This window comes from Styela clava, chromosome 4 (genome assembly GCF_964204865.1).
Source record: "Styela clava chromosome 4, kaStyClav1.hap1.2, whole genome shotgun sequence".
Lineage (NCBI taxonomy): Eukaryota > Metazoa > Chordata > Ascidiacea > Stolidobranchia > Styelidae > Styela > Styela clava.
Window position 1 is genome coordinate 15,245,608 of NC_135253.1, and position 25,949 is coordinate 15,271,556.

The window sequence follows — 25,949 nt, forward strand, 5'->3', positions numbered from 1 at the left end:
ATGGAAACCCTGGCAGAAACACATAAATTCTTACCTCATTTTCAGCTGAATTCTGTAACAATTTAATAAAAACCCGACGTTTGCTGGCTTATCATGAATAATCCTTTCTGCATATGAATCAATCGAGATAGAAGTAGATGCACGCTTTCACAGCTAGTATAACTTCGACAGCGAAGTAGGTCAGTGGCTGACTTCAGGGGGCACGAGTAAGCGTCATTATACACATAAAAAAATTGACCCCCTCCCGCCATTTGGAGCAGACTACGATCTTGGTAAGGTATTATCTTTGGATGTAAGGCAACTATCTTTGGATGTAATGCCAAACCGACTCAATACACCCCGCGGTTACGTCGTAGAAATGGAATTTGAACCCTTAATATTTAATCTGTGACGCCATCGCAGCAAGGTTCAACGCAGGCCGTGAATTTCGGCACAGTGCTGTTAGGAGTGCGATTTCAACTACTGCGCGGGAAAAAATTTCCATCTGTTATGTAGGTTGATGATATTCTCAAGGAAATATTTAAAATCGTGTGCATGGGTATCTTAGGATATATCGGTTGAAAAAGGCTCATTCGCAACCATCACGGATGTCTAACAACTTCGTTACCCACCCGATAAGTAAATATGCCAATCCCAAACAACAAAAGATATTATTGCATCATTTCCAATATGGCAAAGTTGAAATTATTTAGGTGCCTTGCCATTTTATATGGTCACGAAGAATTACGCTTTCAACAAACTGAAGAGATATTTTTGGTAAATATATTTTATTTTCGCAAGCAGCATGAGAGATGATTTTTACATGCACGTTCAATACACACATTACAATACCTAATAATATAAATTGATACCACGAAAGTACAAAATAAAAGGATACAGGATTAACTAATCAGGTAGCACAGGCAGACTTATAATATAATCGCTACAGCGCCAGAATAGACAGAAATATAGAGCATAGTATATATAATGTCAATACATAGCTGATAGTGCAGAAGTCAAGATTTTTTCTAAGTAAAAAAAAAATGAAAAATTAACCCGTTCATTACCTTCGCAATAAGAGATTCTACGCTTGAATTTAGGCTCTCAAAAAAAATGTGAATATGGGAGCGGAGATAGATTCACTTTTTACCTATTTCTGTATAGTATTCGGAATTAAGTGAGGTAGAAATGGCCTTCTGAAGAAATCTAACAAGATAATCTATTTTATCTTTCAACTGTATTACAAAATTTTAAGAATAGTACTGCAAGTATTCAGGAAAGAGCACTCGATATCAGATGATCAATGGGGTATATTATAAAGTAGAAAAAACTTAGAACGGTTATCATTTACCCTGATTAGGAATATAAATGTGTCCACTGCCTAAGCTTGATTTTCCAGATTTTGAATGAAAAAATTCTCACGAAGGCACAAAAAATATCAGTTGTAGGACAAACGATATCTAGTCTGTGGTTGGAGATTAACATTTTTGCATTGGATTGTTGTGCAACCTGGCTACAAGTTTGTTTGGTTGATGCGAAACGTGAAAAGAAATATTAAGATTTTGTACTTATGTTGTTATATATTGCACTCTCAAAATGTAGTACGGTTTCACATATGGCTTAAACGCCGCATAGCAAGTCTATCATCAATTTGTTAACTCACAGAAAAATAGTCAGGAGGAAATTTTTTTGGCATGCCTTATCCTTAACAGATAGTTATCATCACACTTACAAACAAAAAAGTAAATTTCAATGAAGACCAAAGCTCTACTACACTAAATTAAAATGTAACAAGATTTACAAATTTCGGTGCAAAATATAAAAAAAAGCTAACAGGACGGAGTTACTGCAGTTATTGATAATGTTAAATTGAATAATAACAACCAGCACCACTAGAATTTCAGAAATCATTTAGGCCATTTAACATCACGGCAGTTACAGTTTCTCGAAAACAAAATTATAAGGGTTTTATGACAGTATGGAGCTTAATGTATTACTAGCTAGAAAGGCTGCACTGCATTGAACATTAAAAGCAAAATAGCAATAGAGAGAACATGCTAGAAAGTATATAGATAGATATAGGAAGACACACAGTAACACATTAAAAGCAGGGCGAATGGTACTAGTATAATAATGATTAAAAACTAAAGATTCGTAAAGACTATATATTATAACCTTGATGACTTGTCACTACAGATTAACAAAATTAAAAACTATAAAATACTACTTTAACGCACGGGTGCTGTAAGTTCTGTTTCTGTCTCAAAGAAGTGACTTTTTGAGAATGCATGATAAATATAATATACAGACTTAACTTGTACACATCAAAAACAATAGAGATCAAACTACTGGCAGCATAATCAAAACTCATATTCAACAATAAGAAAGCTTCTTAATTTTTAAAAATTTGGTAAGTGTACCACATACAAAAAATTTTCAAAGTAAAATCTAATTTAGGCTAGTTTCAATGAAATCTCAAAAGGTTCAGGGATGTAGATTTAGAATAAACCCTAAGCTTACATTCATCATAAGAGCATATTTTTCCAAATATCTATTCTTACAAACACAAAAGGATTTTTTTAAAGCTACACCTATATGGGCCAGGCTGAATTGAAGTCTGAATATAATCCACACACGCATGCACCACTGATGAAATTGGAAAAATATAAAATATGAAGACGAATCTTGATCAATTCAACCAGATGCAAACTGGAACATTTTTCTGCTATTGGAGATTCAAGCATACATGGTTGTAACAAGCCACTGTAAAAAAAAAATACACAATTAGTCTGATAAGTTAAAAATACTGGACCAGCACTTGAGAACGCTAATACAAAATTATCGGTAATAGCTAAGTGATCTTTATAAAATCTGACGCAAAGCCCTATAATTGTCTCTTATCTTATAGTTAGCCATATATATTTCCATTTTGACTATGTCTATATCCTTGAGCGATAGAAAAGAAAAATCTTAGTACATGGAGTACATCTTGTACATGTATTTCCTGAAACACTCGAGTAAAAACAAATCAAAATTTTTTTAGTGCTGTGCTCAGGTCACAATTCTTACAAAGAATGTGCATTTTCTTAACATTGCAAAATTGTTCTGTCCCAATAAAAATTTTTTTTTCTCTAACTAAGCTCAAATATTGTAACATTAACAAACAATGCCAGCACATCAAATGATGATAGTTAATGCTAAAACAAAATTCGATGGCTCATCTCACCTCTTCAAGAGACAAAGTAGCATCTTTATTTCCCTTGCTTCTGTATGATTTGAACGCTTCTACAAAGTAAAAACAAGTGAATTAGTGCACAACTATACAAATGGTGCAGGAAATCAAATAGGCAATGAATTGAATAAGCTACAAACTTTGGCCAATACCAATATGGAGGTAACTAAATGTAAAGGGACTGAAACCAATAGGCATGGGGTATATTCACTTAGCTAACACATTCATCCCTGAAATCGTTATTAAAACCAAAATGAGGAAAATCAGAATAAAAATATGGCCTAACCCTAACCTGGCACACATACTACGGGAGTATCCAAACTTTATCTAAATGTTTTTGATGAGAAAAATTCAACTCGCACTAAATATCAATTTGAGAAATTTTCATATTTATTTAGAGAAAGGTCTTAATCATATTAAATAAACCACTGCCTCTTATTCCTTGGAAGTCTATTACAAATATGAAAGTGAATTCGCTCAAATCAATGTCATGTACACACACTCAGTAAGAAGCGAAAGAGAATCATCACTGAGCAAAGTTACGGGCAACCAGTGACAGCCCAAGTTCAACAACAACATATTTAAGATAAACTTCAATTGAAAATAGTGCACTTACTGAACATTGCCTCCAGTCTTACAGAAAGAAGAATGAAGTCATCCATATTGATTGTAAGTTGTTTGCTGGCATATCGCACACACAACATTTCATAAAGACGACAGCTGAGAGAATATCCTGAGCAAAAAACAGCATTAAGACATATAAGAATAGCAACGGCCTAATAGAATGACATACCTATATGCCGACAAAAGTATTTAATGTAAAAATTTAATGAAAAGGGAAATGAATTGGAAAGACCCAAACATGATCGAAAGATCAATTTAACAATCATTGTCCCATTTATCCTCCATGAATCCTAACACTGATTAAATGGTTGATTGAAAACTACTACTTTTTCCTCTCTCCGATTTGCGCTTTTGGAGCCATATACACTGACCGCAAGAATCAAAAAAGAATTGAATCTGTTTCGACAGACCAAATCAGGTTATGAGAATGACTAACATTACAGAGTAAAATTTGTGTGATGCAAGACATTTGAATCAATCACTGCAATCAAAGCGAACAATTTACCTGCATGTTCCAATGCTTGCCTTAGTTCATACGAATCAAAACATCCACTTCCATCCTTGTCATAATCCTTGAATATATTCTATAAACAAATAACAATTGATTATACAGAAAAAACAAACCACAATTTTTTTTTAACATTTTATAAATACTTACAATCCATTTCCTTACTCTGACCCACAAATTCTTGAATTCATCATAATCTAACCTTCCAGATCTTGTGTACTATATGATTATTTGTTAAGAAAACACAAAATTGAGATATCATATACTTAACTTACATATTTATAAACAGGAATATTGTTATACGTAATAATAAGAAACACAGTGGTCTATTGGACAAAGCATTGGACCAAACTTTGTTGTCATCACAGGTTAAAGTTCAAACCATCTTATAAACCGTTGTGTAACAAATGGGGAATGGCAATGTTAAACCGAAAAGATTCTCATCCTCCAAAAAATGGTAGCACGAGGTACATGGATAAATATCTTTATATATCAATATATTTATTAAAAAGAAAAAGGATACGTCCATGAGAGAGACCATACTACGACAAGCTTCAATTCCAAAACCAGTGTATTTTCCTGTCTTGGAATCTGAAAAAGCAAATTAAAAACATAGTACATGTTCATGTACCAGCTTTTTTTATCTACGAGGTGTGGCTAAAAAGAAACGAGACTGACGTCACAGATTGCGCAACACGATTAACCATTGGTAATCAACACTTTTACAGTGTGGTGTAATATGTGTTCTTTGTTCAACAGCTTTTTTGACACAATATCGCAATTATTTTTGCTCTTTAGGAGCCATAGGTGAATGTGATTAATTGCTTGTTGAAAAAAAAATTGCCGTGCGAGATCTGATTGAGTTTTTTGGCGATAGGGGGTTCAATTGCAGAATGACGATTGAGCAATGAATTAACATTAAATTTTGTGTCAAACTTGGAAAAATGCATGTCAACTGGGCAACATTTAATCGTTGAGCTTTCTGCTCCTCAGTCAACAGCCTTGGCACCATTTTGGCACTCACCTTTCACAAGCCAAAAGTGTCAACCAAACTGGTGCGAACCGTTTTTTTTTGTCTTTTCCAACTTCGCAATGACGCGAATTGTTGAGCGACGGTCGCTGCGAATCAACTGCCTTTCACAACTGAACTCACAACTGATACCTTTTCGATGTTGGTATCAGTTGTGGAAGTGCAAGGCCTTCCTGACTTCGAATCATCCTCCACATCCTCCCTGCATCCCACAAATCGCTTGTGCCATTCAAAAACTCTTGTTCTGGACATGGAAGAATCTCCATAAACATCACACAATTTCTTCAAAGTCGCAGTCGCCGTTCTTCCAAGTTTGACACAAAATTTAATGTTAATTCATTGCTCAATCGTCATTCTGCAATTGAACCCCCTATCGCCAAAAAACCCAATCAGATCTCGCACGGCAATTTTTTTTTCAACAAGCAATTAATCACATTCACCTATGGCTCCTAAAGAGCAAAAATAATTGCGATATTGTGTCAAAAAAGCTGTTGAACAAAGAACACATATTACACCACACTGTAAAAGTGTTGATTACCAATGGTTAATCGTGTTGCGCAATCTGTGACGTCAGTCTCGTTTCTTTTTAGCCACACCTCGTATAACAAATATTATATCACGTATTTTTAAATTTTGATCAAAACTTATAAAATTATTGAAAAGGGAAGATGGAAATGGTATTTGCCCTCTGTTAACCTGGTTTTATATGCTTTTTCTTCAATTTCAAGCTTGGCCAAGTACTCAGTTATCTGTTAAAATTGCTTGCGAAGAACTCTAACTGGATAACTATGTGGGAGAATTTGAATGAAACAGTTATTAACTTACTTTTCTTCATTACAGAATTGATGATATCTTGAAGTTCAAACGCATCAATTTCACCATCCTGAAAGAAACAAAACTCAAAAATAAGAGATGAAGATATCAAGCTATTACTGTACTAAAATTTCAGCACTGTAAAAAAAGAAACAGAATGAAATTTGATTCCTTTTCAAGAGAGTGGCATTGTGACTAATGAGCACACAGTGTGTTTGGAGATTATTAAGTACCTAATCACATTTCATTTGTTACTTCACAATGGGTCAATTATTGTAATTAAGTAGTTTTGAACAGGTTTTGTTGACTTTTTCACTTCCTTTGTTTTTATTGCAATGTTTTGATATATATAAACGTATAACTTAGATACACATAACTATCTAATACAATACCATGTTGCTAAAAATCAAATACTATAAAAAATAAGCGTCCTGGAGTATTAAATACAGACTATAGAACCACTAGAAAATAAGCACATCTGAGCGCATAACACAGGCTTTTGGACAATATTTCATATAAACCAGGAAATCGCTGACCCAGATTAAATGTAAAAAAGAATGCAATAACTACTTCTCTTCAATATGTATTTTTGGATGTGTGTACATTATTTGATAGCAATACAAATAGTCACATTATTCACAAGTGGAAATCATAATTTCCAAAACCTCAAGAGCGCCAATAATTCAGGAATTCAATCATTAACTATCTATTGAGAGATATATCAACCAATTTGAACCCAGTGAGTGACGCACGCAGGGCATCCTGCGCAATGCTTTGATTGGACAAAATAAAATACCGGCCGGTCGGTTGCAGCGGTACTTACGTCCCCAGTGAGTTCTTCAAACAGCTGCTTGAATTTTTGATCATGCTCATCTGATTCTTGCTGTGTATATTTATAAATAAAGATTAGTTGGTGTTAACCGAGCATGGGTCGAACATGTGACTACGATTTGTGCCTCCACACACAAGATCTGGCTTAGGCTTGGCCGAATGAAAATGATACTTAAACCACACATTCGTAGGCATGATGAATCAATTCATAATTATAGTAACAACAGCATGCAAAAGTTTGAGAACACATAATGGCTTGTTGATGCGGTTTGTGAATAAGTAAAATATTATTACATTGAAACGAAACATTTCAAAAATTTCGTCTGTTAGTCTGTTACAATTACAATATTGAAAAGGTTTTCGTTTTTTTATCTTGTAGTTGCTGTAGTAGTGTATTACATTCATAGTCACAGCAAAACTGCTCATCCTAATTCATGTGAATTGTGGTTTTAATTAGATTTGCATTTCCAGATTATAAATGCTACTGGTGTGAGTGTTTTAAAAGTATTGATACATAATTTTAGGAACAGACATTATATTTTGATTTTTACTAATATTAAAACAAAAAAAAATTAAAAAAAGTACAGTGGAAACTGAAATATAACAACTCAGGGAATCTAATTTTTCATCTTTCATTAGTGAATGATGTAAGAAATTAAAGTAGTGAATACTAGTGATATTCATTATGATATTTAAAACAAACAGTGATGAATTTATTTGAACTTTTTAGGTCAAAAATGCGCTTTCTTTAGCAAATTATTCCTTTTTAGGGTAAGGTATGTGTAGTTCTTCCTTTTGGGTAGGAAAACCAAAATTATGTTATCTGCTATAAAAAAAAACAAGACGGGGAAGGAAATGAAATACATGCATATGACAGGTTTGAAAGTTGTTTCCCAGCAGGAAAATTAGAGCCACAAGGAAAGAAAAAAATTGAAAAGCCAATAAAATTTCGCGCAGTATATACAAGACTATAATGTTATATACAAATCTTGATGTACGGCCGTCAAGTTTAGATGCAAATAGTGTTAAATTATTAAACATGATGTAAGGTATGATAGATGAAAGGTTAATACAAGAATAAATTAGGAAAAGCTGTGTGATAGAATTAGCAAATTAAAGAAGCAACAAACAGAAAAAGTTCGAGATTGAATCCAAAAAAGTGTTGTTAGTAATTGATTGAATAACAGGAAATTAAGAGAGAAGAAGTAACATAAATTCAGCATTCTGATCTACCTGATCTCTGGAATGTTTGTGTGGCTGCAGACGTCAATAAACAAGATTAAATGCATGAAATATATAACAACGTAAAATTTCTCAAATCTCCAGATATACCGGTACATGTTTACATGAAAACTCTGTTTGAATATGAATTATTCAATTTTGCAAGAATGAATACAAATGTTCACACAAAGCTGCATATAGTGTACATGCAAATCAAGACATCAATCTTATCAGTGAACTACAAAAATGAAATGTCAATGACAGTGGTTCTCAAACTTTGTAAGCCCCCTTTTTAGAATTTGTCAAGTCTCGCGTCCTACCCCAAAAATAGCTAGCTAACAATAAGCTATAAGTAACAGATAGTAAGGAGAAAGTATGTTTTATTCCAAAACATGTTGAAAATACTTCGATGGAACGTAAATATCCAAAATAAAAAAGTGTAAATATCCAAAATAATGCGGACAAGATCAAATCTAACAAAAATTTTTATATTTGTTTGGCTATGGCCACGCCCCACAGTTTGGGAACCACTGAATTATGAAGTAGTATTCGTAGAAAACACGCTGATCAAAGAATGAAACACAGAAGAATATAAAATGAAAATATTAATATTCAATTGGGTATTTACATTTTGCACCAACAAATTTTAATCAATGCACGAATATTTGAAACAAAGACCCTATTTTTATGTTGACTAATTTAACATACGGTAAATATATCTTACATCGGTGACTGGTTCCAAAGATGCTTTTTCATCTTGTTTCGTTTCATTATCCATTTCTCTGCATAAATAAATATATTTGGTTAAAAAGAAGGCATACAAAGAAATAGTAGTTATATCAGTAAAAGTTCTAAAGAGCTTGAATAATCCAGGAAATCGAGAGCTGACAATGTGCTGATTGAGCCAAATTGGCATATGGTCTATGACTACTTCTGATACCTCTCCTCTATGAGAAAAAAATTCAAATGGTGGTGATTAACTGCTAAATTAGTCGAAATATTTGGACTTTTATGAAGTATTTCAACAAATAACACACTTTTGCCCTATTACAGTTGATCTATTATAAGTATAAAGCGATTGTTACAATAACTTTCCAACATTTCTAAACACAATCAATTAAGAACATCAAAAATGCTACAAATATAATACAGATTCAACCTATATCTCACCGTCTTCTATAGAAAGAAGGAAAGCAACACAGCATCATCAAATTAAATCTAGCGATAAAAAATACCCAAAAAACTAATTTCTCTATTTGTTAAACGCCTACACAGCTTTTTGTAGTCGCTAGAACATGAAATGAACAATTTATTTGTGTGCTTCTGAACTTGTTCCTGTATTAATCACCGAAAAAAAAGTTTGGGCATTCTAATTGGACGATGGGTAGAACGAAGGATATGGAATGTCGAAACAATTGCGCAGAGGAATTAACATGAGACAGCAATACATACGATTATTTCCTGTTATGTGAATAGTTTTAGCGATTTAGTTGGATTGTTCTAGCCAGGCCCTTGATTTACCAGTGCCAAAAATATTTTGAATATTTTGACAGAAACACACAATATCAAACAGACTAAGATTGTGGTCATATCAAAAATCAACAGCAACGACAAGTATAGATTTTAATATCTTATTTGAAGATTAAACAAGATACAAATTGAAGACATTTGGACTTCTAAGAGACTCACCAACATGACATGCGTGGATGAAACTTAGCATCAATCAAAGATTTTAAGTCTGATTCAATTTAGCAGCAATCATACACATTCACAAATAAAATTATTAAAGTCAAGATAATGTCACAATAAGCTTTTTTTATCAATGCTAATCCAATGGCATCTCATAAGGGACAGAACATGCATTTCATCCCAACCTCAAACCAATTTTTTTTTTCAAATTCAGAATTTATAAATATTTGTAAAATATTAAATGTAAATTTGTAAATACTAACGCAGTGCCAGATCTTTTCTCAGTGAAGATACGAAGCACAAAGTCTGCTTCTTCGTTGGGTTGAAACGTTGATGGTACAATAACATAATCACCGGGAGGAAGACGAAATCTTTGTGAATTTTCTCGAAGATTAATATAGTTTTTCGATCTTGCAACGGATGCGTTGTATAGGAAAAATTCTTTGCGTACAGGTTGCGTTCCGCATTCCTTCAACTGTGAGTAAGTATGGTACATTGTGAGTATGGGTTTTATATTGAGAAGAGATAATGGAATAAATAAATAGTGCCAACACACATTTGAAAAGTTCCCATTTTTAAGCCTATAATAAGGAAACTGGTCCAATTTAGATAACCATGTAATGCTTGTTATGAATACTATACTTTGATTAATTTATTGTGAAAAAAATCAATTTGGAAGCAACATATGATATATAAACCATACAACTCTTAACATTTGTACATAAAAAGATACATACAGAAGGTCTTTTTTGTTTTAATATTGCTGCATCAGCATCACTAATTAAAAAATTTCAATTCCATAAAAAAAATACTAAATACTTTTAATTTTTATACTTGTGAACTAAATATAGGCCAACTTTAAAAATGAAACAGCAAATGATCAACTCAAATTTATTTAAAAAGAAAAGTAATTAAAAGAAAAAGAAAAATTATTATTGGAATAGCATGCAATTTATCATTATTGAGTTGGTTATAAAATCTATTGTGTTATCACTCTGAAAATCACCATAAAAATCAGATGTAGTATTAAATTCTAGTTATGTTAGTCGGTAAGTCAAAGTCATTAAAATATTTTGATAATTTTCAATTTTGTTATCACCAGTAGCTAAAATTCAAAAGTATTTAGGAATAGGACTAGTAAAATGACCATCTCTGTAATTTAATTAAGTGCGAAACAAATAGTGAAGAATTATTGAGTTTCTGTGTGTGCAATATGTGTATTGTGTAAACAAAACCAGTCAATATGAAACTAGGGTTATAGTGTCAACAAGTTAATGAATTAACAGTTGGTAGGAAGACACTGTGGACTAAGTACCATAAATGAAAAATTATGAACACTTGATCGAGTGTGTACCTTTGATAATCCAGGTTTGTCTTATCATTGGCATATACTTGCTCTAGTATGACGATATGATACATGAGCCAATATCCATTGAACATATGGACAATATAACAAAGCACAGCTGGGTCCCACTGGGATGTTATAATAGGGGTTATTATTTTGAAAAGAACTTCAATAAATAAATTGGAAACAAGCCTGAATGTACTGTTCTTAGGTATGGTATCCCAATGATATCACATTCATGAAGTATACCAGTTCTTATTCTGATATACATGGTGGTGTCTATAAAGTGGTTCACCCGAAAAAAATATTCCCAGTAATTGATAATATCCCCGAACCAATCATTATCTATGCAAATTTAATATATTATCTAAACTCATAAACGTTAAAGTAAAATCATGATATATCTCTGATTTCTCCGCGATTATGTTGTAGTGAGGAAAACTTAACACAAACAATACAGGAAATTGTTTCATCTAAACTTTAAAAAATAAAAAAAATTCAAATATCATGAATTTGTATTTTATTTTACCCAGTTACACACCCCAGTTGCATACTACTTTATTTTCAGTTACCACACCATAATCCAAGATTTATTATTTGAAAAATGCTAATCAGAAACAATTGAAATATTCCATGTAGAGTGTTTGATACTAGGAAAATCCCCCCCTAAAAATTTCACGAAGGGAAATATCCTCAATTGAATATTCCACCCCGACGAAATTCAACATTTCTTTTAGAAGTTTTATTTCAATTGATTCTTTAAATAATGTCATATATGTTAGAATTGCTTAGAATTATCTGGGTGGAATTTTTCAGACACGGACTGTTTGTGAACAGTAATTCATGCATCCATTTTCAACGATAATTCAAGATAGAGTTGAAGTTCAAATACCACCAGAAATTATTAAGCAAAGATTAGAAAGAAAAAGATCAAAAAGCCAAAAAGAAAATGAAATTAATTTAAATCAGATCTGCACACCCGAATTGCCACCAAATTTATAAACCGACGTTACCTGTTTTTTGGTAAGCTGAAATAAATACGCTTGATTTATTATTCAAATGAAATGTTCATAAAATGAGAAAAATATTAAAATAGGGTAGGCTATGCAAAACCAGAAGAGTTGCGTCAAAACAAAACACAGATCTCCTTGAAATGTAGAGCCTTGTTTGTAGAGTAAATGTTAATAAATCATTTAAAGAAGTAAATAGGTGAAAAGAAAAAAAAAGACTTTTAATCAACAATAGGTCCCTCATTTTTCAGATAGATCTTTGTCGAAAGAATTAGAACTTAATTCTTTCAGTAAGAATAGTACAAAACGAATCATATTTCATGGCACAAAAATACACAAACAAAGAAGTAGAGTAGTACAGGTTTTTCTATCTAATACTGTTATTAAGATGTACAATGTCATTTGGTTTTCCTACATACGCAAAGTAGCAAATAGCATTAATCTAAATTTTAACGTCTATTTAGCGTAATAACCTCAGACAGATGGGCCCGGCCCATTCATCCTATGTAGCAAATTTAAGTACAAGACATTACCATTGCTGCCGTGAAAAATGATACCCACAAATAATAGCAGTTTAACTCAGGTGTAATATAACTTTTTTAATTGTCATTTGATTATAACTAATAATTTAACATAATTTTTATCTATATTTATAACTCAAAGTTCCTAGAGTTAATTCAAGAAGACTTACCTTGTACAATGCAAATCCTATGGTAAGAATGCCTTGTCCTTTGGCTTTCTGCTTCCTTCTATTCTTTTGTATAAGAGAAAGAATGAAACTGCATCCATCCTGATCATCATCAGGATCATCATCTTCTTCTTCCAAGGATAATCTAAACTGCGGATTCACCCAGAAAGTATCTGTAAAATATATACAAATATAAATTGAAGAATCTATAAAATAGATAGAATAGGACTTGCTTCATGAATTGTGTGAATGTGACATTATGTAAACCTTCATGTGACTAAAGTCAACAAATCATAGATTATAGCATTCAAGCATATAGCATATGTCCTAAAAAATCATTCAAATCATAATTAGTTATCAATATGGATATTTCTGATGACTAGGGCTGGGAATTTCAGGGAAAACACTTCAACCGCTAAGTTAACAGGTAAAATTAACCGGTTGACCTGAATTTATTTGTCTGAATTTATCATTGTCAAATTTTCATAATCTGCAATCTTCGTACTCCAATTGTTTTTCACGTTCATTGGGTACTTACCGATATAGTATGTGATATTCTTTTTAATTAAACGCCACAGGAGATAAATTTGCGATGACGTAATTATTTTCATAGAAAACTGTACATTATAAAGATGATTTGTACCTGAGGTGTCAGTTAACGGTTAAATAAATCGTAACCGTTAACCATCTAAAATCAGTTACGGTAACTGATTAACCGGTTAATCGTTTCCTACTTATGACAGATATCACAAAAAATTACAGACCAGGGAAATTTCTGCATCCGCCAGCAGTACAACCTCTGATCCAACGACCTTCATGAAGTGAAGTCACCCAAGTAGTAGTTGCATCATCTTCTTCCAGAGCATCAGGTCCCAAGTTACAGATTTCGAGTTTAGTGTAATTACGAGAAAAATCATCGAAGGACATCCTAAGAGTAATGTTATATGTAATATAATTTGACATGAAAAATGACATTTTGATAGCAAATACAATTAAATATTATGATTAATTGCAATAAATACAATTGATTATATTAATTAATTATACTGGCTTATGAACAACACGTGAGGAATGAAAATGTTTAAAAGTTTAATCAAAAACTGTATGATTAGGATCTTGGAGAAAAGGTTAGAATTCAGAAAATCATGAATAAATCACTATGTGAAGATTATCGGACGAGTAAAATATAATTTGGTGCCACCGCCTTCCTCGGTATACTGCAAAAAATTTATGTATATGATTTTTAAAAGTTACATGGTATATATTTGTTCTGTAACTAAAATTCATTCCACAATCAAACTTACCAAAATTCACCATCATCACCAAAATCAACTTCCAATTTCTTTCTTTCGCTTTCCGAGATTGACTTCCAAGAACTGGAACTGAAAAGTTAGACAAGTGGAATAGTAAATGCAAAGATTTATTACGATTTACTGAAAAAGGAAAGCTCGAAAAGTTGTAGTGAGAAAATATGACTCCGGTTACGTCAAATGTGGTTTCATTGAGGCAGAAAATGACTTTGAGCCAAAAACATGTGTTGAGTGTCGATGTTACGTTGCGTATAAGCTACTTTCATATCAAGCCTCGAAGAAAATGACTTTGAGCCAAAAACATGTGTTGAGTGTCGATGTTACGTTGCGTATAAGCTACTTTCATATCAAGCCTCGACTTGATCTGATAATATCCAGTATGCAAGCTCAAGTTTTGTATCAATAGTAACTTGCATGTCTCTTTCCTCATATATTAACACCTCATTGTGGGTCGCAGAAGAAAAATTGCCATACAAGTGAGTCACAAACTGAAAAAGGCTGGGGAGCACTGACCTAAAGTAGCCTACAAATCAATCAAGAATTGGTACCAAGTTTTTACTAGTTTAAGACCCGCCATAATCAAAACAATAATACACGTCCGGTTTTTATTTTGCGTGACACAAGCAAATTATGAAATAGACAAATAATATGAAAATGACTGTGGTTATTTTATAAATTCAATCAAATCATGACTAAATATAATAATCATAATAAAAAACATTGATACTAAACGGACGAATATGATGAAACAATAACAATGAACCTATTTTAGTCAAATTAGTAATAATAACGGATGACTACTTGAAAAATGTATATTGAAAAGATTGCATAACATTGAAATAATATAAAGGTAACAAAAAGGGGTGGGCAATGTAGAATAATTTACTTACTAGAATCCTATTCTATTTTTTCACTTATTTGAATAGTGGGAATTCGCCCACTTACATATCATTGGATATTAGCGTATTTTTATAGATGGTCTTGTTTGGAGGAGGAGCGAATAAGAATCAAATAAAAATAATATACATACTCATCAGACCAAGCTCCCTTCCATTCAACTTGTCCCCAAGGATTTCGAATTCGAACCAACTTTGTTCCATTTTGCAACTAAACATGAATGAGAGGTTTATTACCATGATTACAATGTATATACAATATTAAACTGTGAGAGTCGAGTTAACACAAGTTTAAATCCAGCCATTAAGAATTTTGTTTAATGCTAGACATAGGCTGCAGATGCGCCGTATTTATGATTGAACTTACTTAGTAATATTAGTAACATTTCTGAATTTTTACTGAAATAATTCTATAAAATTAGGATCTGTTTAAAATCATTATTTGAAGGCTTTCAATTTATGTGGGTTATTATACAATATAGTCTTCTGTATTTATGGAAGGATGTTTCATCTCAATTTTTGAAATATTCCAGAACAACACCCTTCATCTTTTGATTGGTCTGGTTCAAATATTTATGAACTTTTTTTACTATTCTGGGAGAGCAAACAATGACTATGTGCATCAAAAAGTGATAGGTTGCCAGGAATGCCGGATCCACGCCTTACTAAGAACAAACAAAAGCTAGTTCAAATACCTTTTCTACTCCTGTGATGCTGTAAGCATGCCCCATTATCAGACCATTACTCAATTTTGATTCACGTTGAGACATGTTCTGGGTCTGAAAAAGAGAAAATGACAATTTTTCAAAAATAATAGATTTGGTATATATAGTATGGTAATAGTGATATTATTCAAATCACTAAACTATGAATTATTTTAATAATTGCCTCAAAGAATAAAAATAAGTTACTTTTCATTTAAGTAAATAGTTGTATTAGTAGTTTTAATTACTCATATATGGTAATTATTTAATGGTAATAACTAGGTAACATCCTGCATATCTGATATCTTACTATAAATTTTATTGAATTAGAACAAATTTGAAGGGTCAGAATTAATATATTTTATTAATAAACTAGAAGTGTTATAATCTCTACAGTCCACAACAATTTAAAACGTTCCTGCTGTAGTAATATAAATTAAAACTTAAAAAAATGGGAATATTTGAAGTTTCACATCATAGATTTTCCTTGGGCATGACAGTACAGCCAGAAATGAATTTTGTTTCAAATTACACAATTCACTCCCTATTTGTTATACAGCCTGTTAAGTTTTTTTTTTATTTTCCTTGAGTGGATGAAAGTTTGATATAAACCTCCATAGCAGAAAGAAAAGAATAAAAAATGAGGGTCGACTCAATGTAAACACTAACTAGGGACATTCAACACCTACACAGACTTTTGTTTGCGGACAAACATTGATAGATATTGAGTCGACATTGCTGAGTTTACTTTTTCATGACGCTGAAATATCTTTAAGTGTAGCTTCAGAATATCCAACAATACATTGAAAGCCCTTATGAAATATAAATTTCAATGAGAACAACTAAATGGAAATGGTGGAAATGGAGAAGTTTCCGTGTACATATGGATTATTTTGTATCTCTACAGTTCTAAAGTTATGATATTTAATATCAATTGGCTATAGTTGTGAATTTGTATTTGTTGAAAATATATTTAATAAGTATTGCTGAACATTTAACATTTTATAAAAAATATTTTAATGTAAATATGTGATGTAGAATATCAGCTACCGGTCATGAATTCATACCATCTTCATGATGAAATGCCAAATATTCTAATTTGATATTACATTACTGCCTTTTACATTTACCAGTAAATTAAAAAATTTTATTATCGGATCTGGGTGGAAGTAATTCATCCAGACTCATTTTGTAAGGCATTGAAGTGTGAATACTAAAAAGCCACAAATCTCTCTTTACTTTAAGCAGTGGTTTTCTTTACACAGCACACCTCACTGCATGACATGATTTTCTCCTATTGTAATGAAACAGCAATACATTCAACTATTTCTGGTAAGCAAAGTCACGAAAGGGATAGTTATACCATACAGCCTATTGACCTGGGTAACAGGGGATAGTGTAAGATGAATCACTGCATTTTAAAAAGTGATACCTTCTACCATAACTATTCATTTTATTGCCGGAGAATGGAACTCATGAAATGAATAATTTACTATTAATCAAATTAACTTGAAACCATGAGGTAATAATTTTTTTCCTACATGCAAATCTCATATCCCCCAAACAAATTATTCTGATATACCTAATCAGTTAGGAATGACAAAATTTCTGTCTTTTTTCTAAGAGAACTCATCAAGGTAAGGTCAGGCATGCCCACTCAAAAAGTAAGGGAGATTCATCACTGAGTAAAATTATTAGCAACAATTTGAAATACCATGAGATACTCAAACACTATAAAATTATAGACATGTAGTAGTTCATGTCAATACGATCGTGAAAATAGTTATGGTTTAGCAATACTTTCCGCATAATTAAAGTTCTAGGAAAAACTTTTGACAAATTCTTTGACAAGTGGGTACACAAGACAGTAAACATAGGAGAAATCACAGCCAAATAAGTATGACGCTAAAAACATTTCTTGAGGGTGAAAGTTACGAAAGACAATTACCAAAAATACCAAAATATAAACTATTTATTAAGTATAAGTGTAGGCCAATTGTATATAGTAATAAACCAAAATTGAAATAATTTTGTCCAGCATTCAATTTTGTCAAGCATATAAGATTAGAAAATACACATTTATGGTGGAAAGCATACCACCAAAATATTACAATTAAAGTAATGAACCACGGCTGGTTGAACATTAATACCATATTATGGGCAAATGTATTCTTAATGAGGTGAGAAAAATAAACAGAAATGGGTGAAACTGGGTGAGCCGATTTATTAGCTAAGCATTTCGAAATATATTAGTGTTTACGGCAATCGTGATAACATCACATCAGTCAGGACAGGAAATATTAAAATCATAAGATGATTATTAATGGTTAGCCAGCCCAGAGCTAAGAAAATTAATTGACATCAATTACAGCTGCAATCATGATATGGGTAACTAATATTCATGTCTTCCTAATTTCCTGTGTCCATACTGAACACAAATAGAGGAAATGACCACATGAACACTTGATAACTCACACACACACATACTTAGAAGAGGCACAACATTTCCATCCAAATTTCCATGATAAAAATTTTACATTTCTCAGAATTCATGAAATGTCAGTTTAGCAAGGCATATATAAATCTTGGCATATGTTCTATATTTTGTTCTAACATAATCAATATTTGACTCTAGCAAATCAACTTCAATGTTCTTGTTTCAAGATTTTAGGTATTCATCATAACATAGACAAAAACGGTTCAATAATCAGTCTGACTCATTCGGTGTTGGTTTGAAGTATCTTTCAACTACCGCAAGTGATTAAAAATTTATATATAGTGACATGGTCAAAAGGTGATGAACAAAAAGTCGTTCTATAAATAAAATGAACAATACATTGTTGAAAAAATATATGAAATTTCAACAGGAAATGATTTTGGAACTGCACACCGATTGCAATTCACTAGCAAGTATTGCACCAACATAATTCTAATAGTTTCAGTAAGACAGTCGCTCCTAATAATTCAGCAATGGTCCCTTCCTCCGACTGAAGATGAGCTGATCAATTTTGAGTGAATGAGTCTCACTAACTTAAAAGTAAAGAGACTCATCCCTTGAACTCACACACTCACCACTTAATTCAAATGAAAAAATTAAATACAATACCTCAATAGCACATCCCATCAGAGCTCCTTTCTTGAGTGACTTTCTCATTAACTGGAAAAGATTCTTTGGAGCCTCTCTTAGTTCGTATGTCTCAGTTACACCTCCAGTAAAATCTTCCATGGCTTCAGTAGTACTGCCACCTTTGAGAGCTTCATAGGAACCATTGAGCCTATTGAAATAAATTAAACAATGATAGTTAACAATTGTCATACATGATTACTTTCTGATATCGTATTTATGAAATAAGCAATTAAATCCATAGGCATCCCAATAACTAAACAAACACATGCTAATAAGAGCTTGACTTATTCAACTTAATTCATGTGTTAGGATTGTTGTTACAATTTAAAACTATAAATTTTTTTCAAATTGTCATAATGACAAGCAATTTACAATTTCTTTTAAAACCCAAAACCAGTGAGTAATATATAAAATTACTCAACATCAGTAAAGCATAAATGTTTGATGTTTTATAAAATATAATTGACAACGATTCTATTAAAGTGTCACTGTGCCCTGTGACATACAATAAATAATTCAGTGGATCAAAATGATATTATGGATTTTATACAGAAATTTAGAATACATTATGTGAACTAAAAAAGAACATTTTGATACACACAAGTCTTATTAGCGGAAATTACCAAACTACTACACCCCAATGTGGAATTTTGAATGTTTTATTATATTTGCTGAAAAAGGTTTTCAATCTATTCATTCTAATGGAGTTCAAGCATATATATGGGAAATTTTTGGTTATCGGATATGTGGAGAATACAATGACAATCCATTTATATAGATAATTATCCTCCAGAAAGGCTGAAAAGTGAAAAGAACTGTAAAAATTTTTGGTTGAATGGCTATTGACTACATGAATGTCAGAAATTGGAAAATTCAGCATTTGTTTGTACTTACTTAGCATAAGCTTTCTCAAGCAAGGCACTCCAAAATTCATTCTTATCTGCTGAATGAAGATACACAAGTCTGTTGTTGTAAGTTGGCAACAAATCATCAACAAGAACATCAATCCATTCACCATACTGAAATAATAATAAAATGTGTTGATCTGAACGATCATCAAATTTTCTATTATCAAAAATAAGCGATTTGTAATTGTTATGTTGTGTATCAGTTGACTTACCTGCCAGAATTGGAAATGGAATATTCCAGAATAATAGCCTTTAGCAAAAGTCTGATCCTGAGGGATGATTCTATAAAGCAGACTTTCGTTCAATGACAAGGAAGCAATAGCTGCAAGAAGCCAGCAATCACCTAAACAAAACATTGCATGGTATAATACAAAGAGGTAGCTAATAAGTTACAGTGAGGGTTGTGGCGTCAGGAAAAAGTTACACTCGACTCAACTATAAAACTATTCGAATAACATCTCCTGGTTGATGGAAATATTGACTCCCAACTACAGCACCGAACTCCAAAACAAAACATTTTGGCCACGAAAACTATGGAATATGCAAGCCTTCTTGTATTATATGTTGAGAATGCTTAGTTGACTCAAATGTATTTTTAGTTTCTGTCAGAAATTTTAACATCAATTCCCACCATTAGAAAAAAGTCAAATTCAAATTTTCTACTTGATATCCAACTCCAGACTTTTGCTAGTTTGAAAATAAAACTTCGTCCCTGACTCAATATCAATTAATACAAGCCAAATTTAAGAATCAACAGTCCTGCTTACAGCATAACATGAAAAAATAAAACTGAACAAATAAAAATAATCTTAAGCGAAATCCTATTTACTTACCTAGTTCACCTTGCTTGATGTCAAATCTACTTGCACCACCAACAAAGAGCTTTGGGTCATCACAAATATCCTGCAAGTTGATATTTTAAAACGTTACGAATGGGTATTCAAAAAATATCAAGATATTGACAACATACCATATTATTTAAATAATTCACCAGTAAATATAATAATATTCGCAAATTGAACACCATGCATTCTATATTGACTAAATAATTATAAATATTCTGAAATGAATCTATATTTCACCATCTTTAAGTCTAAGCCTAGAATCTGCATTTCAGCAATAAGATGAGCCTAATAATATCTCCATAAAAAAGTCTTATTTGATTTTATAGATTCATCTTTTTAAGTTATGAAATATGATTTATCCATATACACTATATGATTGAATAATGTGCAAATAGGGTGCGCAATTTTTTTATTTTGATGGTGTCATCGCACATAAAAAACTATCCCATAGAGGCCACAGAAATTTTTGAAATAAATGAAATTATAGCGTTTTATTGAAAAATACAATCTTAATAAATTCCAAAGCAATTGGTCCAGCAGCGATTTTTTCACAAGGAGAAAAGGAATACCTAAAAGATGACAAACAACAACATAATAACAAAACAACCCATATGTACACTTTGTGTCCAATAAGCAAACAGAATTTCTATCTTAATGAAAGGCTGCCTAAATGAACAGAATTGTTCAATAAAATCCTCATTAATACACCACTTACATGTGGCCTTTTCCATTCGAATTTAACTCTTGGTCGTTGACTAAAGAACAATGCATCATCATTAGCAGGAAATTCAGGATCTTCAAACAGAACACCTTTATCCAAGCATTCCTGTCGGATCTCATCGAATGACTTATCCTCAGTGTCAACAACAAAGGAGGCTCCTTTCTTCTTTGGCGCTTGGTATCTGAAGAGTGAATAATCAGATATGACTTTCTATAAGCATAGAATATGCTGAAACTGCCGCAAACAACATACTTTGTATATTTGAATTTTGCTATTTTTATAGGGAAAAGAATGTAAATTGAGGAAACTCACTTAAAAGTAAGAATCTATCCAAAACGAATATACAAATTCTTTCAGTAATTTGCAACATGTTTATACAACAAGTCTAAACAACTTAAAATTATTTACAGTTGATTCCTAGTTAAAAGCATTATTTATATTATTCATAAAAAAGGAAGAGTAATATTCAGTCGAGAATAGGTTTCAAATTCTTGCCTCAAAAAGTTTTATTTGCATAACCAGCTCATTTTTTCCAAATAGAATGTAATTATAAATAGAACAATCAAGTCTTTACTTCATAAAATAAAAAAACTACCTTGCTAAATTATCATGTCCACCTTTTCCATGTAGAGTTTTTACATTATATCCCCCTCCTCCTATGTTTATTATACTTTTGCTTCCTCCTCCACCACGGTACGGGCCAACCGGAACTGTGCTACGGTATGTTTTCTTATAATAGGGCATTATTTTTGCTGTCAAACCTAACTTTCGACTATAAAAACAAAAAAACAATAATGTCAATGATTGGAAAATATCGTCAATTTTGTGTTTCTTTCTTTAAAAATTAGCGATGTGTGTATTTGGTCATGATTCCGCCAGCCCCCAACATTGCCTTTTTGCATATAAAGTTTTCATCTGTAAGTACCTTTACCATGCTTTCGACATTGCTATCAAGTAATCCAGAACTAGTATGGAGTAGAATAATTGCACAACCGCCACCTCCTGCACCAGTTAGCTTCGCTGGAAACCCAAATTTTTTTGCAATTAAGCAAATTTTATCCAAAGTAGGGTGACCCACTCCAATGCCACACAAGAGACATTGATTTGTTATTATAAGTTTCCCTAAATCGTTTAATAATTCATGATTTAACGGATTGGCATGAATATTTTTTAAAAGGATTTCTGATTTTAGAGTGATACCATGCATAGCGTCTAAAATAGGATTTACAATATCAGGAAATTTATTTAAAAATTCTTCCACATTTGATACCAAAGTCTTTGTGTTTCGTTGCACTTGGCTATCAACAATAAGCAGCTGCAACTTTGGCATGTTTTCTAATTTGGTAAGAATCCCTTTTTCAAATAAAACCGCCCCACCATATGTGGCAATTGAATTATCAATTCCAGATGGAGTCTTGTGAACTATTTTCTCCATTTCATAAGCCAATTCATTAATTTTATTCAAACTATTTTCATTTTTCAATTCAATGAAACTATCACTTGATTGAGTAGAAATCCTTCCTGATAATAGAAGCAATATACATGCAACACTTGTATTATAAGCTGCAGATGATCCCAAACCAGCGCCAATAGGCAACTGTGACTCAATAATCAATGAAACATGTGGTGCTGTAATGGGGTCACTGCACAAAAATACTTTATAGTAAGCATACAGAAGACATGACATGGCAAGCCTCATGAATTCATCAGCATGTTCCGATAACGTCTCTGCGCAATATTTTTCAATCTCTATACCAGGATTTTCTTCATCTTTCAGTTTGTCACAAAAAAAACAAAATTCGTTGATTTGAACTGTTATTTGCTTGTCATGAAGGGATGACATTAAAACTGAAATAACTCCATCGTTTGAGTTTGATGTTGTAGCTCTTACAAAAACTCGAGATTCAATGGCACAAGCAATGGCTTTTTTACCATGAACAACAGAATGTTCACCATGCAGAATGATTTTTCCAGGTGCAGATACAGATATTTCAGTCATGATATGATAAATATATTTAAAAATACATCTGCTAAAAGTATATTCTAATCACAGTATATACTCAAAAGTCACGTTAAACTAATTTGGGATTTCAGACAAAAAGTATTTTTTGATGGTGACAACATAATGATTTGTACTAATTCCACTAAATTTTACACTAAACTATGAGAGGAAACCTTGTCGCATCTTAGAAACAGAGTCCGTGTTTTTATACAAAAAACAAATAATGGTTCATAGAGAGATGCTACTTGCAATACAACAAGATTAAATGGAACATTCTCCTTAGGCATTTCTGAAATGAGTATTTTAGAAATCAATATATTTTTAATGATCATGATGTTGTGGGAAACTATGAACAAAGTAGGGTTGTAAATCAATCAATAGATATAAGCATATAGTAGGTAGGTAGTAGGTACGTACAACATCATTGGATTAAACACGCATTACTGCATTAGCATAATAAAGTAAGGTATTCTGGAATCATTAAAGTGAAAATGCATATCATTCTTTTTTTTTATCATTTTATAAAAAGGGTAAGGCTTAGATTATGGTACCCCAATGCACCAAGAGAAACTTTAGAATAATTAGGAGCAACAGATTTTCACATTTCCATATTCATCTACTTAAACTTTGGAAGCGGTTGGCCCAGCAGTTGAAATTTTTTTGGCTAACAATAACATAAACAGCCTGACAAGACAACAATTTAGAAGATACATCCATATCCATATATGTCCAACTGGATTCCAAGTGCTGAAGTGATAACACAAACACCACAAAGAATAAGTATATTTCATTCGATTCCACAATCCAGTAATCAGCATACCGGTACCTCACAGGACTGTAAATACCTTTAACTTACACACAAAACACGCACTTGAATCATGGAGCTTGATTTGTTATACGACACGGTATATACGGTGCATAGCATACGGACATAGGCGACAAGGCCTGTCTGCCTGTAGGCGCCTTACCTGCTCTCATCTCAGACATTGAATAACAATCTGCGCTGGTCTCGACGGACGTCGAAGCCCTCTCTAAATCAACCACGGTAACGCTCCTATTCGATTCTAAGCAATCGTGGAATCCACTTTGAAAATAACAAGTCTTCAACCCCAGTTTCATTGCAAAAGTAAACTTTACATCTGCTTTCAGAGAAGAACAGACACATGAGCTGAAGGCTAGACTATATCACGACTCCTACACACCTCCCGCGGCTACAAAATGCTTCAGTGCTTGGAAATTTTGCTTGCCCTCAAAACCAACATTCTAGGTTGCATGGAATTCCTTTTCACCGGCTTGTCACGCCATTCATATAACATGTATAACAATCAACATTGTTATTCTGAGGAAAAGTTTTTAATTGAAACAAGCAAACCCAGTATCGTGTTGCTCATAAAGCAGCAGATATCCTCTTGCTCCAACATTCATCTTTTTATAATTCACTGCTGCGGACCATCGACGTCTTCGCTCAACAACAATGATCCTTTGTGAAGCAGTTATAGGTCATCTGTGTTTCACTTTTATATTTTGACCCGCTTATATATAAAAATTCAAATAATTTTCTCCAGCGATCAATGAGGCACCGCAGTCTCTCATATCCTCATACTAATACCTTACGCTTTCGGCCTTATCGTTTTGTCTAATACAAGAGATATAGTATACCCTATAAAAGGTAGACATGTACGATTACGTAACGAGTTAGAGTTAGACAATGTTGGTATAGTCCAGGGATGGCGAACCACTGACCTGCGGGTCACAAAGTGACCCACCACGTTTTATCCGTGACCCGTCAAGGCACGAATAAAATAAAAATGCCAACATAACAGTGATAAAAATTGATAAAACCGGCTTTAAATTAATTTAACAATACCTATTATAGTCTACCGTCAGTTTGGCAGTCAGGGCCGCCATCGCTCTTATTCAAATTGGTAATTTTTCGGGCCGGTATGAAGATTTTCAAAACCCCTAATTTTGGACGCATGTCTGCACCGCTGTAAAAAGTTAATCAGCTGTTGGCTCTGACATCGTTTATGACATAACAATATAACCGATATGTTCATTTGTCGCTACGTCTGACCTCTTTCGGTAGTTCATCTAAAGACTGTTTCAGGGGTTATGCGAGAACTAGATGAGACTTGAAATAAAAGCCTAGAAATCTAAAATAACAATGAGTGTAAAAGTGCCTTAATGTGGTTAAAAGCTGATCGAAAAATAGAACACTATCAGAGTGGAATTCCCTCCAGACTCTTGGGAACCGTAAAACAATTTGTCGCATCTTTCTAAACGTTTTTGGTAATTCATATGCGTGTTTTCGTACTTTAATTACATAAAATCGAGTGCCATATAAAGTCCCTGATAGAAGTGCTGCATAAGTGAAGTCCAAAACTACGCCAACATCAACATGAGGTTATAAGATTTCTTTCAGAAGTTTATTATCAATACAAACATTGATCAAATATCTGTGACCCA

General features: G+C 32.6%; 2 protein-coding genes across 4 annotated transcripts; both read right to left on the reverse strand.

The window, feature by feature from the left end:
- Positions 1-748: 748 nt before the first annotated feature.
- On the reverse strand, positions 749-22,278 carry LOC120327282 (calpain-9-like). Of its 3 annotated transcripts, XM_039393735.2 has the most exons (23): positions 22,077-22,278; positions 21,476-21,662; positions 20,749-20,818; positions 20,128-20,258; positions 19,902-20,026; positions 18,987-19,155; positions 15,872-15,955; positions 15,311-15,387; positions 14,275-14,352; positions 13,735-13,898; positions 12,974-13,143; positions 12,286-12,300; positions 10,191-10,402; positions 8,963-9,020; positions 8,251-8,274; positions 7,010-7,069; positions 6,199-6,256; positions 4,867-4,934; positions 4,494-4,562; positions 4,341-4,419; positions 3,828-3,944; positions 3,206-3,264; positions 749-2,742 (listed from the first exon to the last, which is right to left on the reverse strand). In XM_039393735.2, the coding sequence occupies exons 1-23, from the start codon at positions 22,223-22,225 to the stop codon at positions 2,716-2,718; spliced, it is 2,250 nt and encodes a 749-aa protein (XP_039249669.1). In that variant the 5' UTR covers positions 22,226-22,278; the 3' UTR covers positions 749-2,715. The 3 variants fall into 3 exon arrangements, with proteins under 3 accessions (XP_039249669.1, XP_039249670.1, XP_039249671.1); XM_039393736.2 differs by lacking the exon at positions 12,286-12,300; XM_039393737.2 differs by lacking the exon at positions 8,251-8,274.
- LOC120327283 (mevalonate kinase-like) lies at positions 22,254-24,159 on the reverse strand. Its single transcript, XM_039393738.2, has one exon. It carries the CDS (start codon positions 23,478-23,480, stop codon positions 22,326-22,328), a length of 1,155 nt encoding a protein of 384 aa, XP_039249672.2. The 5' UTR covers positions 23,481-24,159; the 3' UTR covers positions 22,254-22,325.
- Between the last annotated feature and the right edge of the window lie 1,790 nt (positions 24,160-25,949).